General features: G+C 45.9%; 1 protein-coding gene across 3 annotated transcripts in view; it reads right to left on the bottom strand.

Moving 5' to 3' along the window:
* Nucleotides 1–15,844, bottom strand: part of PHC2 (polyhomeotic homolog 2) — a 52,008-nt gene extending 36,164 nt beyond the window's left edge. For all 3 annotated transcript variants that reach the window (XM_070758987.1, XM_070758988.1, XM_070758989.1), the window contains exons 1-2: nucleotides 15,762–15,844; nucleotides 5,243–5,450 (exon numbers count right to left, since the gene is read on the bottom strand). In XM_070758987.1, the coding sequence (XP_070615088.1) occupies nucleotides 5,243–5,404 (162 nt within the window). In that variant the 5' untranslated portion in view covers nucleotides 5,405–5,450; nucleotides 15,762–15,844. The remainder of the gene's footprint in view (nucleotides 1–5,242; nucleotides 5,451–15,761) is intronic.
* Nucleotides 15,845–21,063: the final 5,219 nt, after the last annotated feature.

The following is a 21,063-nucleotide window of genomic DNA, read 5'->3' as shown; positions in this document are numbered from 1 at the left end:
TTTTGTCGGTGTGCGACAAAATGGCAAATCCTTTGAACATTCTCTCCAATTTAGGCACTTCTTTAAAAAAAAAAAAAAACCCACACCAACCAGGACTAGGAACTTATGCAGTTCTTCATCTCTTCAAATGGGTGTGGCACTTCCATGGCTCCTCATTTTACCAACTTTGGAAGGGAGGGAGGAAAGGAAGGAAGGAAGGTCTTAAGTTTATTGTAATAGGGAAGGAGGGAGGAAAGGAAAGGAAAGGAGGAAGGAGGGAAAGAAGGAAGGAAGGAAGGAAGGAAGGAATAGCAATAGCATCTAGACATATACACCACTTCCTAATGCTTTCCCAGCCCTCTCTACGCAGTTTACAGAGAGTCAGCCTCTTGCTCCCAACAAACTGGGTCCTCATTTGACCCACCTGGGAAGGATGGAAGGAAGGAAGAAAGAAGGAAGGAAGGATGGAAGGAAGGAAGGAAGGAAGGAAGGAAGGAAGATCGGAAGGAATAGCAATAGCATTTAGACATATACACCACTTCCTAATGCTTTTCCAGCAGTTTACAGAGAGTCAGCCTCTTGCCCCCAACAATCTGGGTCCTCATTTGACCGACCTCGGAAGGACGGAAGGCTGAGTCAACTTTGTCTAATCCAAAAAGCAGAGACACCGCCCCCCCCCCCACCAAGAAAAGTGGGTCTAGTCAGGGCTGTGGTTCTCCCAGTTGCAACGGGTGGCTGTGAGAGTTGGACCGTAAGGAAGGCCGAGCGTCGAAGGACGGAGGGCTTGGAACCCTGGCACTGGCAGGAGAAGACCCCCACAGTTCCCTCGGACTGCAAGGCGGCCCAACCACTCGGTCGCGGAGGAGATTCCCCCCTGGATGCTCTTTGGAAGGCCACCAGATCCTGAAGAAGGAACTCACAGACTTTGACCACCTAGTGAGGAAGGGAGGACTGGCCGGAGGAGAAGAGACTGAGCGTGGGAACGAAGGAGGCGAAAAGGAGGAGGAGGAGGCGGCTGGAGGGAGGGAGGGAGGGAGGGAGACCCTGGAGGAGCCAGCAGTGAGCTTCAATGGACTCCGGGGGGGAGGGGGCAGCAGAGGAAGGCCTGGAGGGACGTGGTCCATGGGGTCGCGATGGGTCGGACTACAACTTTGCAACTAACAGCAACAATAACCTCGGTCACCGTTTGTTGTTTGCACCAAGCTAACAATGTTACAAGCTGCATGCAGGGTTGTTTCTAACCAGGAAGCTTGTTCAGAAAGAGGACTCATATAAATAGAAAAGTTTAATATAAACATGATAAACTGTGAAAATACTGACTGACCCCTCGCATCCTGGACACAAACGGTTTCAACTCCAACCCTCAAATCGTCGCTACAGAGCTCTGCACACAGAGACAACTAGACACAAGGACAGTTTTTTCCCTGAACGCCATCACTCTGCTAAACAAATCATTCCCTCCACACTGTCAAACTGTTCACTAAGTCTGCACTACTATTACTATAAGCTTTTCCCCCATCATTCCTATCACCCATCTCCTCCCACTTAGGACTGTATGACTGTAACTTATTGCTTGTATCCTTAAGATTTTTATAAATATTGATTCTTTCTTCATTGTTTCTTTGACCCCTATGACAATCATTAAGTGTTGTACATCGTGATTCTTGACAAATGTATATTTTTTTAATGTCCACTGAGAGCATACGCACCAAGGCAAATTCCTTGTGATGTGTATCCAATCACACTTGGCCAATAAAGAATTCTATGCTATCCTATATTCTATTCTATTCTGTTCTATTCTATTCTATTCTATTCTATACTGCTTTAAAAAATAAAGGGAACACTCAAAGAACACATCCTAGATCTGAATGAATGAAATGTTCTCACTGAATACTTTGTTCTGTACAAAGTTGAAACTTTGTACAAACAGCAGGTTAAATTGACTGTCAATCAGTGTTGCTTCCTAAATGGACAGTTTGATTTCACAGAAGTTTGATTTACTTGGAATTATATTGTCTTGTTTAAGTGTTCCCTTTATTTTTTTTTGAGCAGCGTATATTTTATATATATATATATATGTAGTGGGTGGTGGGTACAAATGCTATTATAATATGGTATATATTATATATATGATCCCTTTATTTTTTTGAGTAGTGTATAATAGAGAGATTTCTAGAGAAAATGAAAATAAGTCATGTTATATTTTTTTTTAAATATGTGACTTGTATAGAGATAATGGAAATACAGGTCATAAGGTCACCCAGGCAGCTTCTTAATTAATAAAGGTTATTTAATTAATGAAGGTTATCTGCATGGTTCATTAGTCGCTGGGTTTGTCAACACGAGTGGCCAGCAAGGCCACAAAGGGCCACAAGAGGGCGATATTGACTCAAAGATTCCAGATCGGTCACAGGGACCCCTGGAGGTCATCTAGTCTAGCCCCACCAGACAGATTTCTAACTTTCTCACCTTGATTCAAATCCCACCCCCTCCACTCCCCCACCCCCATCAATAAATGCTTCCTGGTGAAATCTCCCCCACTTTCAGCCCGCCTTTTCTTCCCTTCCCCACTGACTCTCCGGCCCCCAAAACGAATCTATATTAATTGGGGGAGGGGTCTGCGAGACCCCAAAAAAGCCCCCTTCAGAAGGGGGCGGGTGATGGAGGGGTGTGTGTGGCAAAGGGAAACCCCTCTAATCCTGTCCGATTTTTAAATTTTTAATTTTTTTAATTTTCTCCACTCAAAGACATGTTCAATATCATATACCTTCCCCCTGCATTACAATACAATAATTATCCAATTACTTTTGGTATTTATCCTCCCACTTGTGCTACCTCCTTTTCTTTTATCACCTGAAAAAATCAAATATAACATTTTCCAACATCCTTGTTCACATTTGCAAGGCCACTGGTTAGGTTAGGTTTATTGGATTTATATGCCGCCCCTCTCCGCAAACTCGGGCCGGCTAATACATCTAATCAACTTTTACTCCTCTAATACATTTGGGCCAAAGAGAACTCTAACAGTGCTAATTTTCATTTATCCCTATTTATTCATATACATCTCTAAATCCTTATTCTAGCTTCATTGCCCTTTTTTAACAAAAAAACCCCATTAACACAAAGAAGAAAAGAAAAAAACAATATTACTTATTTATTTATTTATTTATTTATTTATTTATTATTTATTATTTGGATTTGTATGCCGCCCCTCTCCGAAGACTCGGGGCGGCTCACAACAAGTGTAAAACAAATCATAAATAATCCAATTAATTAAAATATTTCAAGATTTAAAAAACCCCATATACTAACAGACACACACACAAGCATACCATGTATAAATTAAACGTGCCCAGGGGGAGATGTTTAGTTTCCCCACGCCTGACGGCAAAGGTGGGTTTTGAGGAGTTTACAGAAGGCAGGAAGAGTAGGGGCAGTTCTCCGGGGGGGAGTTGGTTCCAGAGAGTAATCCTAAACAGGGGCGTACATAAGTGTACCAGTGTGCCTTTCGTCCCCTGTCCAATTGTCTCTCCTTTCTCTCATATATCTTTTCTCCCTTTCATATAATAATAATAATAATAATAATAATAATAATAATAATAATAAGAAAGTATGGATCATCGACATCGCAATCCCAGGGGACAGCAGAATTGAGGAGAAGCAGCTAGAGAAATTAGTGAAATATGAAGATCTAAAAATCGAGCTGCAACGACTCTGGCATAAGCCAGTGAAAGTGGTCCCAGTGGTACTTGGCACGCTGGGCGCAGGGCCAAAGGATCTCAGCGGACATTTGAAAACCATTGGAATTGACAAAATCTCCATCTGTCAGTTGCAAAAGGCCGCTTTACTGGGATCGGCAAACGTAATTCGCCACTACATCACGCAGTCCTAGGTGCTTGGGAAGCGCCCGACTGGTGATGAAATACGAAATCCAGCATAGTGATCTCGTTTGCTGTGTTGTATTGACATAATAATAATAATTTATTAGATTTGTATGCCGCCCCTCTCCGAGGACTCGGAGCGGCTCACAACAATAAAACATCATATACAAATCCAATGCTAAAACAGTCTTTTTTTAAAAAAAAAAACCTATTAAAACAGTCATACAGCCCAAACACACCATCCATAAAATCAAAGACAGCTAAGGATATATCAATTCCTCCATGCCTGGCGACATAGATGAGTTTTCAAAAGTTTGCGAAAGGCAAGGAGGGTGGGGGTAGTTCTAATCTCTGGGGGGAGCTGATATATATATCTTCTCCTCTATTTTTATATCTTTTTTTCTATCCTTTTCTTTATTTGAGAAATATTGGTGAGACCACATTTAGAGTACTGTGTTCAGTTCTGGAGTCCTCACCTACAAAAAGATATTGACAAAATTGAACGGGTCCAAAGACGGGCTACAAGAACGGTGGAAGGTCTTAAGCATAAAACGTATCAGGAAAGACTTCATGAACTCAATCTATCTAGTCTGGAGGACAGAAGGAAAAGGGGGGACATGATCGAAACATTTAAATATGTTAAAGGGTTAAATAAGGTTCAGGAGGGAAGTGTTTTTAATAGGAAAGTGAACACAAGAACAAGGGGGCACAATCTGAAGTTAGTTGGGGGAATGATCAAAGGCAACATGAGAAAATATTATTTTACTGAAAGAGTAGTAGATCCTTGGAACAAACTTCTAGCAGACGTGGTTGGTAAATCCACAGTAACTGAATTTAAACATGCCTGGGATAAACATATATCCATTGTAAGATAAAATACAGGAAATAGTATAAGGGCAGACTAGATGGACCATGAGGTCTTTTTCTGCCGTCAGTCTTCTGTGTTTCTATGTTTCTATATATATTACTACATGTCTATTCTCTTCAATATGGATTGTGTATTGTACAAACAAATAAAATAAAATTAAAATATAAATCATCCATTCATATCTACTAAGTCTTGCTGAATACCCCCCTAACACTTCAGGGAAAGTGAAGGCATGACACTGAGAATTATTATGGTGAATTTTTTTTTACACTTTTACTATAAATTAAATGATGCGGTTGTAAGTTGATTATGTTTATGAATGTGTAATAATGTAAATTTAAGCGGACTAATCCTGCCCGATAGTTGAAGAGCGCGCAGAAATTGTATTTTAGGGAAATTGCCCATTTGGACCTCAAAGGTCACCTAGTCTGATCCTCTCGTAAGGTGGTCAGTCCCACTGGTGGGAAATTTGCTCCCCGTGCGCCCATCCCGGGCCCGGCTGCTGACCCCTCACCTGGACGGTCTGCCGGTCGGGCATCCCGCTGTAGACAGAGATGGGGGCCCCCGCCTGCCGCCCGCTACCACCACTGCTGCTGCTGGGGGCTGTGCTGGTGGTGGTGCTTGTGGCCCCCGGGTTGCTGAGCGTTGGCGGAGTCTGGACCTGCTCATTCTCCATGGTGACCACGCAGGGCGGCCCGTGAGGAGTCACCGCCAAGCAGACCCTGCGGAAAAGAGGAAGAAGGGGGATTTTTTTTAAAAAAAAAATCAGGGTTTCAATGCCAAGTTCGAATCCTGCCCTGTCTGACTTACAACAGCAGCCCCATGGATGCTGCCCAGGAAGGAAGCCCCGTTGCAGACCCACAGCATTTCTAGGCTTCCCACTACCAAGGGGATGCTTGATCCACAGTGAACACAAACACACAAACACACACACGTGTGCCCACAATGGTGAGGTTGTCCCTTCCACAAATGCTCAGATACAGAGTTTTCTCCCCCCCCACCCCACCTCTTTGGGACATGCTTATAGGGACCGGCCCCATGTTGGATGGTGCCGATGGGAGGATTCGAACCTGGCTCTTCCCACGCCAGCCATCACTTTTCCTCCCTAAGCAGTACGACCTGGTCATTGGAGACCTAGGCGTTCCTTTCCCCACCCCTTTAAATGTCACTTTCAAGCCCTCTGCCATCCCCACAACATCTACTCTTCCGGCTTGGAGGACTAGAAACTTGACAACCCGATTAGATAAAATCATTTTCTTATAAAACAAAAACAAAAAAAAAGCAAGTCCACCCCATCCAGAAAATACCACAGGCCTCCCACTCCTCATTGCTATAAGGACAGTTATGGAAAAGAGAGTAGGGGGGGGTCTCACCTGTCCTGCTGCCCAATGCACCCACCCTCCAGCACCTGTTTGCTCCTTACCTTCAGGACCCGGCCATTTGCAGGAGGCAGGTGTAGTTGACAGGGGTGCCTGCAAGACCCCCGTTCATCCCCCTCCCCAGGCAATGCCCCTCAGTTTTGCACCCCTGCTAAAGGGGGCTCCGGGGGCATCACGCACCCCCCATTTGGACCCCCTCCTCCTTCCCAAATTCCAGCAGCCGCACACACAGACACGCCCCCCCCACAAGGATGCTGGGGAGGCTGTGCACAGGCGCCTTTTTGGGGAGGGGGTCTGCTTCAAGGGCTCATCTCAGCCCCCCCCCCCAAGCCTTTGTTCCGCTCAGCCCCAGCCAGCAAATAGATAACGGGGAAAGAAAGGCGGGTGGGAAGTAATTTCCTGATGATTATGGCATTTCCTAGCAACGGCCAATCAGGGCCGGCCCCCTTTTTTGCCTGCCGTATTTCATGCAAATAGCCTTTGGAGGGGGGTCTTCTCTTCCCCCCCTTTTTTTAATCACGGCGGGTCAGCCAAGCAGCCTCAGTGGAGGCATTGTTGCCAGAGACCAAGAGGGGGATTTTCAGCCCACCTGGAGGAGAAGGAAAGGAAGGAAGGCAGGGGTGGGGAATATTGGGGGAGGGGGGAGGGGGACCCCCACCCACAAAACGTCCTTGGCAGGCACCGGGGGGGGGGGGGTCCCTTGGAAGCCCAGCCAAAATGGGCACCTTCGCAGATCAATTAACAGAAGAATAACAGAATAGCAGAACAAATAAATGACACAATAGCAACATGACAGAACGACGGAATGGCAGATTGACAGAACGACAGAATAACAGAATGATAGAATAAGAGAACAGCAGAACGACAGAACAACGGAACGGCAGATTGACAGAATAACAGAATAGCAGAATAGTCGAATGACAGAACAACAGAATAGCAGAACAACAGAATTACAGGCTGATAGAAATAGCAGAACAATAGAACAACAGAGTAACAGAATAACAGAACGGCAGAATGACAAAATAAGAAAATAGCAGAGCGACTGAATGATACAGTAGCAAAACGACAGAATAACAGAATGGCAGAGTGACAGAATAACAGAATGACAAATAACAGAATGATAGAAAAAGTGAAAAGCAGAACGACAGAACAACGGAACGGCAGATTGACAGAATAACAGAGTAGCAGAATAGTAGAATGACGGAACGACAGAACAACAGAATAAGGGACTGCAAGAAATAGCAGAACAATAGAACGACCGAGTAACAGAATATTGGAAGAACAGTATGACAGAATAAGAAAATAGCAGAGCAGCAGTATGATACACTAGCAAAACGACAGAACAGCAGAACAATAGACTGGCAGATTGACAGAACAAGAGAATGATAGAATAAAAGAATAGCAGAACAACAGAACAGAGCGACTGAACAACACAACAGCAGAACGACAGAACAACGGAACTGCAGATTGACAGAATAACAGAGCAGCAGAATAGTAGAAAGATAGAATGACAGAACGACAGAACAACAGAATAAGAGACTGACAGAAATAGCGGAAGAATAGAACGACTGAGTAACAGAATAACAGAACAACAATATGCCAGAATAAGAAATTAGCAGAGCGACTGGATGATACAATAGCAAAATGACAGAACAATAGAATGGCAAATTGACAGAACGAGAGAATGATAGAATACAAGAATAGCAGAGCAACAGAACAGAATGACAGAACAACCAAATGGCAGATTGACAGAATAAAGGAAGAGCAGAATATTAGAAATACTGAACGACAAAATAAAAGGCTGGCAGAAATAGCAGAACAATAGAAGGACAGAGCAACAGAATAACAGAACAACCCAATAACGGAATGATAGAATAGCAGAAATAACAGAACCCCAGAGTTGGAAGGGACCCGGGAGGTCTTCTAGTCCAACCCCCTGACCCAGCAAAAGACCCTGCAGACAATTTTGAACAAATTCACACATGCAGCAGCCTCCATCTTGCAGAAATAAATACGCACCCAGCAATGCCTCTGTGGCAGCCGGAATATTTTTCAAAGTTTTGGGGAGGGGGCAGGCCTAGCAACCTTGAGATGGATTTCATTCCCCCCCTATTAATTCAACCCCTGGAGTAGGAAGCACTCAGGGCCCCCTCCCCTCCCCAGGCCAGCCCATTTCTCTCCCCTAATGGCTTCATTTTAAGGAGTCCACTCACTGGTCACTGGCCGGAGGGGAATCTCCCCATATTGATCTGGTCCTTCCGCTGATTTCCAGCGGGTTCATTAGCATATCAATTAGCCATTTCAGGGAAGATGGCAGGGGGGAGGGGCACAGCCGGATGTCAATTGATAAAAGTGGATTTAATAGATTTTTTTTTTAATCTGGCAAAATACCTAACAGAAATATTCCAGCTTTCAATTCCAATTTTTGTTTTAACTTTTTTTTTTCCAAACCATGTCTGAATTTTAATCCAAAAATATTTTTTGTAAAAGACACTACGGTTAAAATGGGCACAAAACTTAAATATGAGTGGCATAAATGGGAAAAAGCTCTGGAAAAGGAATGACAAAAGGACCATTTCAACTGCTTTTAAAGAAAATCTATATAAAATGTTTTACAGATGGCCCATGTCACCAGAAAGAATTGCTAAAATGATAACAACAACAACAACAACAGAGTTGGAAGGGACCTTGGAGGTCTTCTAGTCCCTACACTACTTCAGACAGATGGTTATCCAACATCTGCTTAAAAATTGCAGTGTTGGGGCATTCACAACTTCTGGTGGCAGGCTGTTCCACTGTTGAAGGATAAGAGCATGAAATGTTGGACGTGTCAACAGATACCAGGATCTTTTTTATCATCTGTGGCACTCATGTGCAGAAGCAAAAATATTTTCCATCTTTTCATCCTATCTTGCATTCCATCTTAACACCCCTGTCTCCCCTAAACAGCGGACCCCCAATTCTCACCCCTCCGGAGAATTGAGGCTGGGGGGCTTGAAGAGGCATAGGACACACACGCACACACTTAAGGAAAAAAAACCCTTTCTTTAAAACAAAAAAGGCTTTAAAGAACAGGATGACGTTGTGCCTGCCAACCGCAATAGGACTAAGTCCTCAAATTACGACCACAATTGGGACTCAGACATCCTGCCGCTAAGCAAGACTGCCGTTAAGTTGGTTGTTGGCAGCATTTTTGGGGCCCGGTCATTAAGAGAGACATTAAGGTCGCAAAAAGGGATCAGGGGAGCCCACGGCTGTGGCAAATCGACACCGGTTTCCCGAATTGCCATCAAGGGGACGTTGTGATGGCCATTAAGTGTGAGGACTGATTGTAACTTGCTTTCTTCGGCATCGTGGTGAAGTCTGAACGGTTGTAAGTTTGAGGACTGCCTGAGAGGGTAAATATTGTTACTTTAGAGCAGGGGGAGGCCAAGATGTCTCTTCTTGTGGACTTCAACTCCCAGAATTCCTGAGCCAATCATGCTAGCTCAGGAATTCTGGGAGTTGAAGTCCACACCTCATAGAAGAGCTAACTTGGTCTACCCCTGCCCTAGCCTAATCCAGCCCACTGCCCAAGATCATAGAATCCTAGGGCTGGAAGGGACCTTGAGGTCTTCCAGTCCAAATCCCTGCCCAAGATCATAGAATCTTAGGGCTGGAAGGGACCTTGGAGGTTTTCTAGTCTAGGGGTAGGCCAAGTTGGCTCTTCTAGGACACGTGGACTTCAACTCCCAGAGTTCCTGAGCCAATCAGGCTAGCTCAGGAATTCTGGGAGTTGAAGTCCACACCTCATAGAAGAGCCAACTAGGCCTAACCCTCCATTATTATAGGTGCCTGACCTGAAACTGGACTGGAAAAAGTGACTTATGACCATTTTTTCCACACTTATGACCGTGGTCATGTGATCAAAATCCAGACGATTGGCAAATGCTTCACATTTGCGATGGTGACAGTGTGGGACAGGCGATCCCCTTTTGCGACCTCATCGCCTTCCACTGAGCAAAGCCGACGGGGAAGGCAGATTCCGCGTGTGACTAATTTAACGACCGCGGGTTGTAAAACGGGGCAAAACTCACTTAATAACCGTCACGTGTAGCAATGGAATTTTTTTGGGGGGGGGCACTGTGGTCCTGAGTTCCCTTCACAGGCAAGCAAATGAGACACGCGTCAATTTTGCAAAATATATATTACTAAATGCACTCCGTTCGTCTCTCCTTTGCCAGACAGCCCTGGGCCAGCTGCTCCCGCAATTTAATGATGATTAAACATGGGGGGGGGGGGGAAATGGATGGTAGCGCCCTGATCCAAGCCAGATGCTGCGTCTCCTGCCTTTGTTTACATCCGAAGGACACGGATAAAAACACCGCTGGACATAAAAGGGGGAAACATATACATACGTGTGTGTGTATAAAATATTTCTGTTGACCATGAAAAGGAAGGGAGATGTGTAGATTTATTTCAAGTTTATTTCGCTCTCATCAGCTAGCCAGACCCTTAAGTCAGTAGCTTTAACCTCTAGACCACATGTGTGTGTTTGTGTGTGTATGTGTGTATCATATTTTTGCTGATAATGAAAAGAAAGAGAGATGTGTAGATTTATTTCAAGCTTATTTTGCTCTCGTCAGCTAGCCAGACCCTTACCGAGATTTGAACCTGGGGAGTCAGCCTTGTAAGGCAAAAGCTTTAAACCCCCTCCCCTGTATGTGTGTGTGTGGTGTATTTTTGCTGATAATGAAAAGGAAGGAAGGACTACCCTAGATCTATTTCAATCTCTTTTGCCCTCATCAGCTAGCCAGACTCTTTACCGGGATTTGAACCTGGGGAGTCAGCCTTGTAAGGCAGTAGCTTTAACTTCTAGACCGTGTGTGTGTGTGTGTGTGTGTGTAATATATTTTTGCTGATAATGAAAAAGAAGGCAGGACTACTATAGATCTATTTCAAGCTCTTTTGCTCTCATTAGCTAGCCAGACACTTACTGGGATTTGAACCTACGGAGTTTGGGCGTACTAGTAGTGGCAGCTGCCAGTGGTTTGGAGAACTGGTAGCAACGGCAGCGTGAAGCCCCACCCACCCACCGCCATTTTCTTTTTTTAACCTTCTGCACACGTGCAGTGGATGAAAAAGCAGGTGACTCTGAACCCATAGAGGGGAGTAGATTTTGCCGCTCCTAATTTCAGCGTGTTCCTAAGTTACGTTGCAAGGGGACGTTCCAGCTGAACCCAAAATCCCACAATTCCCCATCTTGCTGGGGGATTCTGGGATCTGAAGTTCTTCCCCCCCCCCCCCCCACTCCTCAAGAGGCCAAAGTTGAGAAAGATGTGAGTTCCCAGAGCCGGGAAAATAAAATAAGGGTTTTTAGCTTTTTTAGTATTGGATTGTCGCATGCTGTTTTTACCACTGTTGTTAGCCACCCCGAGTCTATGGAGAGGGGCGGCATACAAATCCAATCAATCAATCAATCAATCAATAAATATCTGCTTTTCCCAACCAAAACTCTCATAAGAGAGTTTACGGAGAGGGGCGGCATACAAATCCAATAAATAAAATAAGAGGCAGAATTTGGGAAGAAAGAAGGCAAGCCGACCACAGGATACAAACTGGCGCAACAACAACACAACGCAGCAGCCACGGAGGGTCGCCAGGGATTGGGTAGATGGGGGGGGCTAATTTGCAACTCCAATAAGGAAGATACCTCCCATTAAAGAGACCCAGACATTTATAAAGGCCTCGCTAATTCCCGGACTCGGTTTTTCCCGCAGTCCCCAAAGTGGGTGCCATGCCATCAACGCACTGGACTTGCAGGCGCCGCAGAGTTCTTAGTCGTGGTCCCTTGGCGGAGAGTAATTAGCCCTCCATAAATTGGGGGGGGGGAGAAAGCATCTGGAAAAAAATTAAAAATCCCCCGCTCTCAATCTCATCTCCGTTTGATTTAATCCCAAGGGCCGCTACAGTTCAGTTCAGTTCGTCCTTGAGCTCCAAATTTCTGCTGCTAAGCAAGGCAGTCGTTAAGTGAGACCCCCAGAGTCCTTCTGGAGAGGGGTGGCATAGAAGTCCAAATAAATAAGTTTGGTCCCACTTTACGACCTTTCTTGCTGCGGTTCTTAAGCCACTCACCGCCGTTGTTAAGTTGCTGCAGTGCGAAAAGTGGCCCTAGTTCTACTTTTTTCCGTTGCAACTTCAAACCATCCCTGAACGAACCCGCTGTAAGTCGAGGACTGCCTGCAGGAATAAGGGGATCACAAGGCCGCAGGGCGACAAATAAGGGCAAGCGGGGCTCTCACAACCAAAGTCAAATCTGAAGTTGTGTGCTTTGCAAGCGTATCGCTTAGCGATGGAGTCACCAGCCCCACTTACCGTCATTAAGCGAGGATGGTCTGCTTTATTTTATCACCTTTCTCCCAAGCTCATCTTGTGTGAAGGCAAACAAAGAGACACACAATTGTATGACCTTTTGGTTTTTTTTAAACGGGCCTGAAACCTCTTTGTTTGCATCTGTTTCTCTATTTGTGTCTATTTCAAAATGTAAATTTTGGTTTTGCTATTTGTTTCTTTTTATTCTTTACTTATTATACCTCGTTTTTTGATGTTTGGTTCCAAACCAATATGTGGAGCACAGAGGGGTCCAACTTTTGGGGGGTATAAACTTTTTATTTATTTTTTCCTCCACATCTTACAAAAATACAAATTCATATACCTTCAAATTAGAATACAATACAATGTAATATCAATTGCCAAATTCTTAATTATTTATCTGGTGTTTTTTTTTGTAAACATCATTTATCTTGTGCTGCCTCCTTTTCTAATTTTGTCATCGGGATTTCAAAGATTGTTTTCTGTTCTCATTCGGGTTCAAAATGTTCTTAGCTGTCAAAATTTCCCTTGGGTATTGGGCTTTTTTCTACTAAAAGTATGCCATAGGGCTGGGACAGGCAACGTTGGCTCTTCTATGACTTGTGGACTTCAACTCCCAGAGTTCCTGAGCCAATCATACTAGTTCAGGAATTCTGGGAGTTGAAGTCCACACGTCATAGAGGAGCCAACGTTACCTACCCCTGCTAGGGCTTCAGTCCATTTCTTATATTCTTACATCTCATTCAATTTCATCTGTCCGTCGATTACCCTGTGGGGGGGAGTTACTGACCCCCTCAGAGAGGGTCCGCCACTTGGGTGTCCTGCTCGATCCACAGCTCACATTAGAGAAACATCTTTCAGCTGTGCCGAGGGGGACGTTTGCCCAGGTTCGCCTGGTGCACCAGTTGCGGCCCTATCTGCTCACAGTCACTCATGCCCTCATCACCTCGAGGTTCGACTACTGTAACGCTCTCTACATGGGGCTACCTTTGAAGAGTGTTGGGAAACTTCAGATCATGCAGAATGCAGCTGCGAGAGCAATCATGGGCTTCCCTAGGTATGCCCATGTCACACCAACACTCCACAGTCTGCATTGGTTGCCGATCAATTTCCGGTCACAATTCAAAGTGTTGGTTATGACCTATAAAGCCCTTCATGGCATCGGACCCGAATATCTCCGAGACCGCCTTCTGCCGCACGAATCCCAGCGACCAGTTAGATCCCACAGAGTTGACCTTCTCTGGGTCCCGTCGACTAAACAATGTTGTCTGGCGGGACCCAGGGGAAGAGCCTTCTCTGTGGCGGCCCCGACCCTCTAGAACCAGCTCCCCCTGGAGATTAGGATTGCCCCCACCCTCCTTGCCTTTCGTAAACTCCTTAAAATCCACCTCTGCCATCAGGCATGGGGGAATTGAGATATCTCCCCCAGGCCTATATAATTTATGTATGGTATGTTTGTTTGTGTGTATGTCTTGTTTTTAAATAAGGGTTTTAAAGATATTTTTAAATATTAGATTGTTTTTATTATTGCTGTGAGCCGCCCCGAGTCTACGGAGAGGGGCGGCATACAAATCTAATAAATAATAATAATAATAATAATAATAATAATAATAATAATAATAATAATTCATGTTTTTTAAACCTCATTTTAATATAACTACTCTTTACCAGGAAAGTTCCAAATTTACTTCTCTTTATACAAGGGAAAAAAAAATTTGTTCATATCTGCCTTAAATCTAATTATAACAATAGCAATACAAGGAGAAAAAAGGTTATTATTAAGAATTTAAATTATATTATCTTCTTTATGTGCTTAAACATTATTATCATTCCTTTTATTTTACAAATACAAAAACTTGAAGACCTGTGAACTTCAACTCCCAGAATTCCCTGGCAGTAACCTCTTCCTTCCTTTTGGCCTGTACCCCTCTTGTCTGCCTACTTACTCTCTTTTCGTCCCTTCTTCTGCAATCTCTCCACTGTCTAGAGTGGGAGCAAAAGGCAACACGGCTGGTTGGTTGACTGGCTGGGGGATTCTGGGAGTTGAAGTCCCCAAGTATTAGAGTTGCCAAGGTTGGACACCACCCCCGAGGAATCCCACCATCCCCCAGGTGGCTGAGAATCCTGGGATATGTAGTCCCAATCTCTCTGGGTTGGGGAGGCTGGCAGTCAAGTGCAGATGGATGGAGACGGGACAGTGAGGCTGAGAATGAGTGGCTGTTCCAGCACACACACACACACACACACCCCAGGAACTCCGAAAGAGGGACTTTCCAGTCGCTTGGTCGGTTGTCTCATTTTGAAACAAATACACAACGCACAACAGAGGCAAACTCTCGGTTTCTGGTTAGCCACTAAACACGCACACAGAGAGAAGTGGGTAGGGTCTCCGCTTAAGAACGAACGCGTCCTTCAGCCACGTGGCAGGAAAGGGACCCTGTTGGCGGCCCGTTCGTCAGCGGAACGGCCCGCCACAAGACATAGTGTGCAGGAAAGGCATCGAAGAGAAAGAGAAAGGAAGGAAGGGACTGAGAGGAGTGATCCCCTCCTTGACCCGCTCCAAGGACTTTGAGACCACAGCTTCCCTGATTCCCAGCTACAGGGAACTCTGGGTATTGTAGTCGGCCACACTTGGGGAGCAGGCAAAAGAAGAATTCGAGATTCTCCTCTGATTTTGCTGAGCTGAGGACTTGGGAAGGCAGGGTGGATCCTCCAGGGCCAGGCAGAGTCTAGCCCCAAATGCCAAAAGGTGGGAAAGGGCCACAGGCATCTATTAACCTGCAGGGTGTGTGTGTTTCAGGTTCAGACCCTCCTCCCGACTCCCCCACTGCCTAAAATCCGGGACTGGAGATTCGGGACCCCCCCCCTCCACCGATGCCCAGGGCTGCCTTGCATGGAGAGCCTCCACAGCCAAGAGCAGTCTTCCTTTGCAGAGGAGGGAAGCGCTCTTGTCCCCACCCCACCGAGTTCCATGCTTCTGGCTGCTCTGCCTTCCGGACCTCCACAACCATCATCCTCTCCCCCCACCCCCTTATTAGGGACGGGGAAGAAGCCTCTCATGCCGGCGCTGAAGGGCTTGCGCAGAGGCGGCGTCTCCTCTCCCATCATCCCTTCCCGCGGGCGGGCCGCGGCTGATGGGAGCGGGAGTCCCCAGCAGGGAAGAAGCGGCGGCGGCGGCGGCGGCGGCGGCAACCTCTCTGCCCGCTGCAGCCCGTGGAGAGGGTGATGGGGCCGGGAGTGCCCTACCTCCCCCGACCGCCTGGGCAATGACCCCCCGACCGCCCCCCCCCCCACGGGCCTTACCTGCCCCGCTGCTGGCCCGTCGCCCCGACCGGCCCCCGCCGCAAAGCGGAGCGCTGCCCGGGCTCATTCCAGCGGCCGTCACGTGCGGGGCCCCGCCAATGGCAGCCGCCCGCCTCCCCCCCTCCCCACGCCTGGGACTCACCCGGGGGGGTGAAGGAGGAGGAGGAGGGGAGAAAGTGCCAGGCCTGACCCGGGCGGTCGCCATGGCAACGGGGAAACCGGAGGGGGGGGGCGGACGTGCGTGCCCGCCTGCATCGCATCCCTCCCGGCCGAGCGGGGAAGGCGGGGGGGGCGCGTTTGCATGGAGGGGGGCGCCAGATGTGGCGGTGCAACTGGAGGGGCCCCTTGGAAGGGAGGGCTCGGGGGGCATCACGTCTACGGCCGTCCTCGACTTACAACCGTGGGAAGAACAGGGGGTTTCTGTGTGGGGGGGGGGGTATTGAGGACCCCCGTGAGGGTCGTAACCTGAGGACTCCGCGGGAGGAGAGCGGCTTCTCACGGCCGGTGCAGCGGTTCGAACTCTCTACTGGCGGTTCCAGGTTCTCCTCCCCCCATCCCCCAGGCCTTGAAAGGATTTGAGACTTTTGTCTGATAGTTTCGGCCCCCTGAATTGCCTTGGATTCTACCAGTAGGGGGAGGGGCCACGCCCAGACACCCCCCCCATGGACCCCCAATTTGTCTTATAGATATATGCCTCTACTGCCTCTCTGTCTCTGTCTCTCACTCATTCACTGTATCCCTCGCTCGCTCCCTTTATCACTGTATCTATCCATCCATCTATCTTTTCTCTCTCACTGTATCTCTTCCTTTATCTATCACTCTATCTATCCATCTATCTATCTTCTCTTTCTCTCTCACTCTATGTCTGTCTCCCTTCATCTATCACTCTATTTGTCTGTCCATCCATCTATCTTTTCTCTCACACACACTGTATTTCTCTGTCCCTTTATCATTCTATCTATCACTCTGTCCATCTATCCATCTATCTACTCTCTCTCACTGTATCCCTTTATCAGGATCTATCCATCCATCCATCCATCTCTTCTCTCTCTCTCTCTCGCTGTATTTCTCTGTCACTCTATCTATCACTCTGTCTATCCATCCATCCATCTATCTACTCTCTCTCACTGTATCCCTGTATCAGTATCTATCTATCCATCCATCCATCTATCTTTTCTCTCTCACTGTATTTCTGTCCCTTTATCTATCACTCTGTCTATCCATCCATCCATCCATCTACTTTCTCTCTCACTGTATCCCTTTACCACTGTATCTATCTATCTATCCATCCATCCATCCATCCATCCATCCATCCATCCATCCATCCATTTAACTATCTCTCCTCGCTCTCTCTTGTTCTCTCTCCCCCCCCACTGCCAAGAGTGACCACCAGGTGGCAATAGAGTACTTCCACAGCCTGCTAAAGGCTGATTTTTGATCTCACCTGCCTTGTTTTACCTTTTACCTTCCCTACTCTGGTGTCTTGAGACCCTGTAAAAAATTTTCCCTGCATATCTGAAACTTGAAATTTCATGGCTTTGCATCATGTCAGGGGTTCTCTCTATGAGAATTTTTTTTTTTTGGGGGGGGGGGGTGTTATTTTTTGCTGGGGAAAAAAAGGTCACCAAAGTTCTGTTCCCGGGTCTCCCTGATCCGGACTGAAAATTCTTTATTTTAGGTGCTTATATTTGGTCACTTGGAAAGTAGTCTGAACATTTCTGCACATAAGAAAAATATAAATGAACTGAAAAAAGTAATGCTTATTGGTTTATTTTTTTCATAATAGCCCGCCCCCTCTTTTTTGTGAATTTTTTTTCAATGTATAGATAGTTTAGCCTGCAAAATGCATTCAATTTTACTAAAGTTGGTGTGGGATTGGTAGTTTGAACATTTATGAACATAAGAAAAATATAAATGAACTGAAAAAAATGATGCTTATTGGTTTTTTAAAAATCAGAAATAAGCACACACCCCCAGCTGCTTGCAACCATTTTCACTTTAAATTGTTTTTAGGCTCCAAATCCGAAATAGTTTGAAAACTAGTTTGAACATTTCTGAACAAAATGATATGAAAATTGAACTGAAAAAATGATGCTTATATTTTTTATTTTGATCAAAAAGCCCCCCCCCCAAAAAAAATTTTTTTTGAGCATTTTGTGTCAGTTTATTTTTTTTTTTAGGCTACAAATCTCCAAGGAAGTTTCCCCCAAAAGTTTTGATATACTAAATTGAACATTCCTGATCATAACAAAAATAGAAACAAACTGAAAAAAATGATGCCTATTTGCTTATTTTGCTGACAAAAGGGCCACCCCCCCCAGCCTTGCTGTGTGTGCCATTATTTTCACTTTTTATATAGATTTGGCTAGAAATATTGGGAATATCCTTTTGAAAAGCAAGCACATGATAGCCAGACAACTAATTTTATGAAAGAAATCCATTTTACTACAAACAAGCATGTAATTTTGAAATTAACAGCATAATTTGTATATAATCAAGAATGTTCAATTTAGTATATCAAAGCTTTTGGGGGGAAATTCCTTCCCCCAAAAGCTTTGATATACTAAATTGAACATTCTTGATCATAAGAAAAATAGAAATAAACTGAAAAAATTGATGCTTATTGGTAGCCTAAAAAATAATAATAAACTGACACAAAATGCTTGAAAAATTGGGTTTTTAAAGTAAATTTAGTAAAATTTAGTAAAATTGAACACATTTTGCAGTCAAAACTATCTATAAATTGAAAACAGATTCACAAAAATGGGGGGGAACTTTTATGAGCAAAATAAAAATATAAGCATTAATCTTTGCATTTCAATTTTCATTTCATTGCGTGCAGAAATGTTCAAACTAGTTTCCAAGTGAAAAATGTTTTCAAAAAGACCAAATATAAGTACAATGATACCTCGTCTTACAAACCCCTCATCATATAAACTTTTTGAGATACAAACCCGGGGTTTAAGATTTTTTTGCCTCTTCTTCCAAACTATTTTCACCTTACAAACCCAAGCCGCCGCCACTGGGATGCCTCGTCTCCGGACTTCTGTTGCCACCGAAGCGCCCGTTTTTGCACTGCTGGGATTTCCCTGAGGCTCCCCTCCATGGGAAACCCCACCTCCGGACCTCCGTGTTTTTGTGATGCTGGGATTTTGCTGAGGCTCCCCTCGCTGGGAAACCCCACCTCTGGAGTTCCGTTGCCAGTGAGGCACCCGTTTTTGCGCTGCTGGGATTCCCCTGCAGCATCACAAAAACATGGTAGCCCGGAGGTGGGGTTTCCCATGGAGGGGAGCCTCAGGGGAATCCCAGCAGCGCAAAAACGGGCGCTTCGGCTGGCAAAAAGGGTGAGTTTTAGGCTTGCACGCATTAATCGCTTTTCCATTGATTCCTATGGGAAACATTGTTTCGTCTTACAAACTTTTCACTTTACAAACCTCGTCCCGGAACCAATTAAGTTCGTAAGACGAGGTATCACTGTACCTAAAATGAACAATTTTTGGTCCGGATCAAATAGACCCCGGAACAGTACAAGTGTATATATAGTGTTATTGAACAGCACACCAAGGTTAAAAAAAATCTTTCTTTTTTGCAAAGGGGTGGAAATCTCTTCTCTCCACCACCCCCAGCAGAGAGCAGAGGGTCCTTCCAGCTGCAGATCCCCCTCCCCTAGTCTGATGATCCCCTTTCCCGCAAGAGCCTCTGGGAGGAGCCCTGGCATCCTTATCTGACTCTCCCGTTGTCTTTTGGGCCAGGCTGACCCAGATGGACGTCCTTCGCTCAATTCGGAGACCGGCGCTGCTGGGATGCTGAAGGTCAGCCCGATAAGCCAGGAGGGCAACTAGGAGGCCGCTGCAGCTGGGCCCTCCCCACTCCCACCCCCTTCAGGGAAGAAGGCGCAGAGGAGATAGCGAAAGAACAGGAGAAGCCAAAGAGAGCCAGTGTGTCCCTTCCAGGCTGGAGGGACTGAAATCAAGCTTTGATTTGGGCCTGGGCCTCTCTGGCCTGCGGGACAGGTGCCAAAAAGAGGTCGGGGGGCACAAATTGGTGGGTCCCTTTTTGGGGGCATCGGGCAATTAAGCCACCCACCCAGCGACCGGTTAGGTCCCTCAGAGTGGGCCTTCTTCGGGTCCCGTTGACTAAACAATGTCGTCTGGCGGGACCCAGAGGAAGAACCTTCTCTGTGGTGGCTCTGACCCTCTGGAACCAGCTCCCCCCTGAGATTAGGATTGCCCCCACCCTCCCTGCCTTTCGTAAACTCCTTAAAACCCACCTCTGCCGTCAGGCATGGGGGAACTAAAACATCTCCCCCTTGCCCATGTTGTTTTGCCGTTTGATTGATTGTGTGCTTGTTTTTTTTATATATATTGGGATTGTTTTATGAATTTCTTAATTTAAAATTGTAATTGGATTGGTGGGCATTGGATTTTGTCACTATGTACTGTTTTTACTATTGTTGTGAGCCGCCCTGAGTCTGCGGAGAGGGGCGGCATATAAATCCAATAAATCTAATTTTATCTAATCTAAATCTAATCTGGCCCTTCACCCAACTGCCCAGGAAATCCGTCCCTCTCAGCAGATTCTAGCAGCCCTCTGAAGATGGGGGGTGGGTGGGAGGGGCCCTGAAGGCAGTGGGGCATAATGGGCTCAAGGGGAGGGGGGGCTCCGTTCATGAGCTGACCCAGACAGGGCCTCACCCTTAATCAGAGTTAATGAGGAGGATGGCTGCAAAACTGCAGAATTGGGGGTGGGGGGTGTCTTGCTTTGGGTTTGGGTTTGTTTTGTTGTTGCAATTTGGCAAAGGGTCAGCGAGAGCCTTGCCAACTGCGCGAGAGGGATTGTGTGCTTGTGCATGTGTGTGTGTACACATGGAAGTGTGTGTGAATCAGCTGACTGGCCCAGCAAAGCTGCAAACAGACCCATCAGAGTTGGAGCAGATAATTCAACAGGTGAAGCTTGAGCAGCTGACCCTTTCCGAAGGGTCATTATTATTATTATTATTATTATTATTATTATTATTATTATTATTATTATTATTTAGATTTGTATGCCGCCCCTCTCCGTAGACTCGGGGCGGCTCACAGCAATAGTAAAAAACAATATACAGTAACAAATCTAATAATTAAAAAACTAAAAAAACCTTTATTTAAAAGTAAAACATACACACAAACATACCATGCATAAAATATATAGGCCAGGGGAGATGTCTCAGTTCCCCCATGCCTGATGGCAGTGGTGGGTCTTAAGGGGTTTACGAAAGGCAAGGAGGGTGGGGGCAATCCTAATCTCCGGGGGGAGCTGGTTC

This window comes from Erythrolamprus reginae, chromosome 8, assembly GCF_031021105.1.
Source record: "Erythrolamprus reginae isolate rEryReg1 chromosome 8, rEryReg1.hap1, whole genome shotgun sequence".
Classification (NCBI taxonomy): domain Eukaryota; kingdom Metazoa; phylum Chordata; class Lepidosauria; order Squamata; family Dipsadidae; genus Erythrolamprus; species Erythrolamprus reginae.
Note: the sequence above shows the minus strand (reverse complement) of the source record. Positions and strands in the feature narration are given on the sequence as shown.